General features: G+C 52.8%; 1 protein-coding gene across 1 annotated transcript; it reads right to left on the bottom strand.

The window, feature by feature from the left end:
* Positions 1 to 1,374: 1,374 nt before the first annotated feature.
* On the bottom strand, positions 1,375 to 4,096 carry jtb (jumping translocation breakpoint; the record flags this gene model as incomplete). Its single annotated transcript, XM_032508559.1, is given in 2 exon segments — positions 1,375 to 1,784; positions 4,017 to 4,096. Coding segments are annotated over 2 exon segments (237 nt in total), but the record flags the coding sequence as incomplete, so codon positions are not given.
* Between the last annotated feature and the right edge of the window lie 11 nt (positions 4,097 to 4,107).

Raw genomic sequence — 4,107 nt, 5'->3', positions numbered from 1 at the left:
TATTTTAGAAACTTTATCAGTCGTATTAAAAACGTTTTTTCAGTTTATTTAGTCAGAAAAACATTTACAGTCAAACTCTAAAATTAATAGTCAAACAATATCTTCAGCAGTTTTGAAAACATCCAATCAGAGCAGCCCGTCTGGTCCGGCCCACCAATCAGAGCAGGTTCAGATGATGATGTCATACAAACTCAAGTCCAGTTTGAATCTCTGAACCAATCAGGTTCCAGTCTGTCTGCCTCCAATAATAAAGTCTGAAAGAGTTAAATCTACAACCAAAATTAAATTATATATATATAGTGTCTAAGTCTACGTTGAGGGTTTTCTTTAGTCCAGATCCTGGAACTCTTCAGTCTGGATCACTTCAAACTCCGCAGGATATAAACCAGATTGTGTCCCTGTGTCTCCGGCGTCCGAGATTGACCCAGTCCAGCCAGATGGACTTGGCCCAGCCAAATGGACTCAGGGTCCTAGATGGACCCGGTCCAGCCAGATGGACTTGGTCCAGCCAAATGGATTCAGGGTCCTAGATGGACCCGGTCCAGCCAGATGGACCCGGTCCAGCCAAATGGATTCAGGGTCCTAGATGGAGTCAGGGTCCTAGGACCTAGATGGACTTGATCTGGTGGCAGACCTTCTCGGAGACGAGGCGGTCCAGCCAGATGGACCGGGGACCTAGATGGACTCGATCTGCCGGCGGACCTTCTCGGAGGCGAGGCGGTCCAGCCAGATGGACCGGGGACCAAGATGGACTCGATCTGGCGGCGGACCTTCTCGGAGGCGAGGCGGTCCAGCCAGATGGACCGGGGGACCTAGATGGACTCGATCTGGCGGCGGACCTTCTCGGAGGCGAGGCGGTCCAGCCAGATGGACCGGGGACCTAGATGGACTCGATCTGGCGGCGGACCTTCTCGGAGGCGAGGCGGTCCAGCCAGATGGACCGGGGACCTAGATGGACTCGATCTGGCGGCGGACCTTCTCGGAGGCGAGGCGGTCCAGCCAGATGGACCGGGGACCTAGATGGACTCGATCTGGCGGCGGACCTTCTCGGAGGCGAGGCGGTCCAGCCAGATGGACCGGGGGACCTAGATGGACTCGATCTGGCGGCGGACCTTCTCGGAGGCGAGGCGGTCCAGCCAGATGGACCGGGGACCTAGATGGACTCGATCTGGCGGCGGACCTTCTCGGAGGCGAGGCGGTCCAGCCAGATGGACCGGGGACCTAGATGGACTCGATCTGGCGGCGGACCTTCTCGGAGGCGAGGCGGTCCAGCCAGATGGACCGGGGACCTAGATGGACTCGATCTGGCGGCGGACCTTCTCGGAGGCGAGGCGGTCCAGCCAGATGGACCGGGACCTAGATGGACTCGATCTGGCGGCGGACCTTCTCGGAGGCGAGGCGGTCCAGCCAGATGGACCGGGGACCTAGATGGACTCGATCTGGCGGCGGACCTTCTCGGAGGCGAGGCGGTCCAGCCAGATGGACCGGGACCTAGATGGACTCGATCTGGCGGCGGACCTTCTCGGAGGCGAGGCGGTCCAGCCAGATGGACCGGGGACCTAGATGGACTCGATCTGGCGGCGGACCTTCTCGGAGGCGAGGCGGTCCAGCCAGATGGACCGGGGACCTAGATGGACTCGATCTGGCGGCGGACCTTCTCGGAGGCGAGGCGGTCCAGCCAGCACTGGCGGACGACCACGACCACGGCGAACGCCGCCATCAGAGCCAACATGGCCGCCTCGAACTTCCAGAAGAGATGTTCCTCCATCACTGCAGAGCGGCAGCTGGAGGACAGAGACAGAGACAAGGGACAGTCAGAGGGACAGAGACATGGGACAGTCATCACAGAGACATGGGACAGTCAGAGGGACAGAGACAAGGGACAGTCATCACAGAGACATGGGACAGTCATCACAGAGACAAGGGACAGTCAGAGGGACAGAGACATGGGACAGTCATCACAGAGACATGGGACAGTCATCACAGAGACATGGGACAGTCATCACAGAGACATGGGACAGTCATCACAGAGACAAGGGACAGTCATCACAGAGACATGGGACAGTCATCACAGAGACATGGGACAGTCATCACAGAGACATGGGACAGTCATCAGTAGCTCCGTCTCCGTCCACGTGTCCATCTGATGATCTGGACTTGGTAAAACCTCCTGAGAATAAATCTGGTGGGAGTGAGTTTCCATCTGACGATTTTAATCGTCTGGGGAGCGAGTAATCAGAAGATTCATCAGATTCATCAGATTCATCAGATTTATCAGATTTATCAGATTCATCAGAAGATTTATCATATTCATCAGATTTATCATATTCATCAGATTTATCATATTCATCAGATTTATCATATTCATCAGATTCATCAGATTCATCAGATTCATCAGATTCATCAGATTTATCAGATTTGACTGTTTCCATGAAGCGTTTTTCATTCGATATCATTAATCTGGATAAAACATGTGGATGGAAACAGAGCTTTTGTCTGTGTGTGTGTGTGTGTCTGTGTGTGTGTGTGTGTGTGTGTGTGTCTCTGTGTGTGTGTCTGTCTGTCTGTGTCTGTCTGTCTGTCTGTGTTTGTGTCTGTCTCTGTGTGTCTCTCTGTGAGTCTCTGTGTGTCTCTGTGTGTGTGTCTCTGTGTGTGTCTCTCTTTGTGTGTCTGTGTCTCTGTGTGTGTGTCTCTCTGTGTGTGTCTGTGTCTCTGTGTGTGTGTGTCTCTCCGTGTGTGTCTGTGTCTCTGTGTGTGTGTGTGTCTCTGAGTGTGTCTCTCCGTGTGTGTCTGTGTCTCTGTGTGTGTGTGTCTCTGAGTGTGTCTCTCTGTGTGTGTCTGTGTCTCTGTGTGTCTCTCTGTGTGTGTGTCTCTGTGTGTCTGTGTGTCTCTGTGTGTCTGTCTCTCTGTGTGTGTGTCTCTGTGTGTGTCTGTGTCTCTGTGTGTCTCTCTGTCTGTGTCTGTGTCTCTGTGTGTGTGTGTGTTCCTCTGAGTGTGTCTCTCTGTGTGTGTCTGTGTCTCTGTGTGTCTCTCTGTGTGTGTCTGTGTCTCTGTGTGTCTCTGTGTGTGTGTCTCTTTGTATGTGTGTGTGTCTCTGTGTGTCTCTCTGTGTGTGTCTGTGTCTCTGTGTGTCTCTCCGTGTGTGTCTGTGTCTCTGTGTGTCTCTGTGTGTGTGTCTCTTTGTATGTGTGTGTGTCTCTGTGTGTCTCTCTGTGTGTGTCTGTGTCTCTGAGTCTCTCTGTGTGTGTGTGTCTGTGTCTCTGTGTGTGTGTCTGTGTCTCTCTGTGTGTGTCTGTGTCTCTGTGTGTCTCTCTGTGTGTGTGTCTCTTTGTATGTGTGTGTGTCTCTGTGTGTCTCTCTATGTGTGTCTGTGTCTCTGTGTGTGTGTGTGTCTCTCCGTGTGTGTCTGTGTCTCTGTGTCTCTCCGTGTGTGTCTGTGTCTCTGTGTGTCTCTGTGTGTGTCTGTGTCTCTGTGTGTCTGTGTCTCTGTGTGTCTGTGTCTCTGTGTGTCTGTGTCTCTGTGTTGTGTGTCTCCGTCCGGTGTGTCTGTTCTCTGTGTGTCTCTGTGTGTGTGTTCTCTTTTGTATGTGTGGTGTGTCTCTGTGTGTCTCTCTCATGTGTGTCTGTGTCTCTGTGTGTCTGTGTCTCTGTGTGTCTGTGTCTCTGTGTGTCTGTGTCTCTGTGTGTGTGTGTCTCTCCGTGTGTGTCTGTGTCTCTGTGTGTCTCTGTGTGTGTGTGTCTCTTTGTATGTGTGTGTGTCTCTGTGTGTGTGTGTCTCTCTATGTGTGTCTGTGTCTCTGTGTGTCTCTGTGTGTGTCTGTGTCTCTGTGTGTCTGTGTCTCTGTGTGTCTGTGTCTCTTTGTGGCTGTGGTCCCTGTGTGTGTGTGTGTTTCTCTCCGTGTGTGTCGTTGTCTCTGTGTGGTCTCTGGTGTGTGTGTCTCTTTGTATGTGTGTGTGTCTCTGTGTGTCTCTCTGTGTGTGTCTGTGTCTCTGAGTCTCTCTGTGTGTGACCTGACCTCTTGTACTCGTCCCGGTTAGATCTGGTGCAGTTCACTCTCTCCACGTATCCCGTAAGCCCGCAGGACGCCCACGACCGCTGCAACACCA

Source organism: Etheostoma spectabile, unplaced genomic scaffold (assembly GCF_008692095.1).
Source record: "Etheostoma spectabile isolate EspeVRDwgs_2016 unplaced genomic scaffold, UIUC_Espe_1.0 scaffold00008276, whole genome shotgun sequence".
Taxonomy (NCBI): Eukaryota; Metazoa; Chordata; class Actinopteri; order Perciformes; family Percidae; genus Etheostoma; species Etheostoma spectabile.
This window is presented reverse-complemented; position numbering and strand designations above follow the sequence as displayed.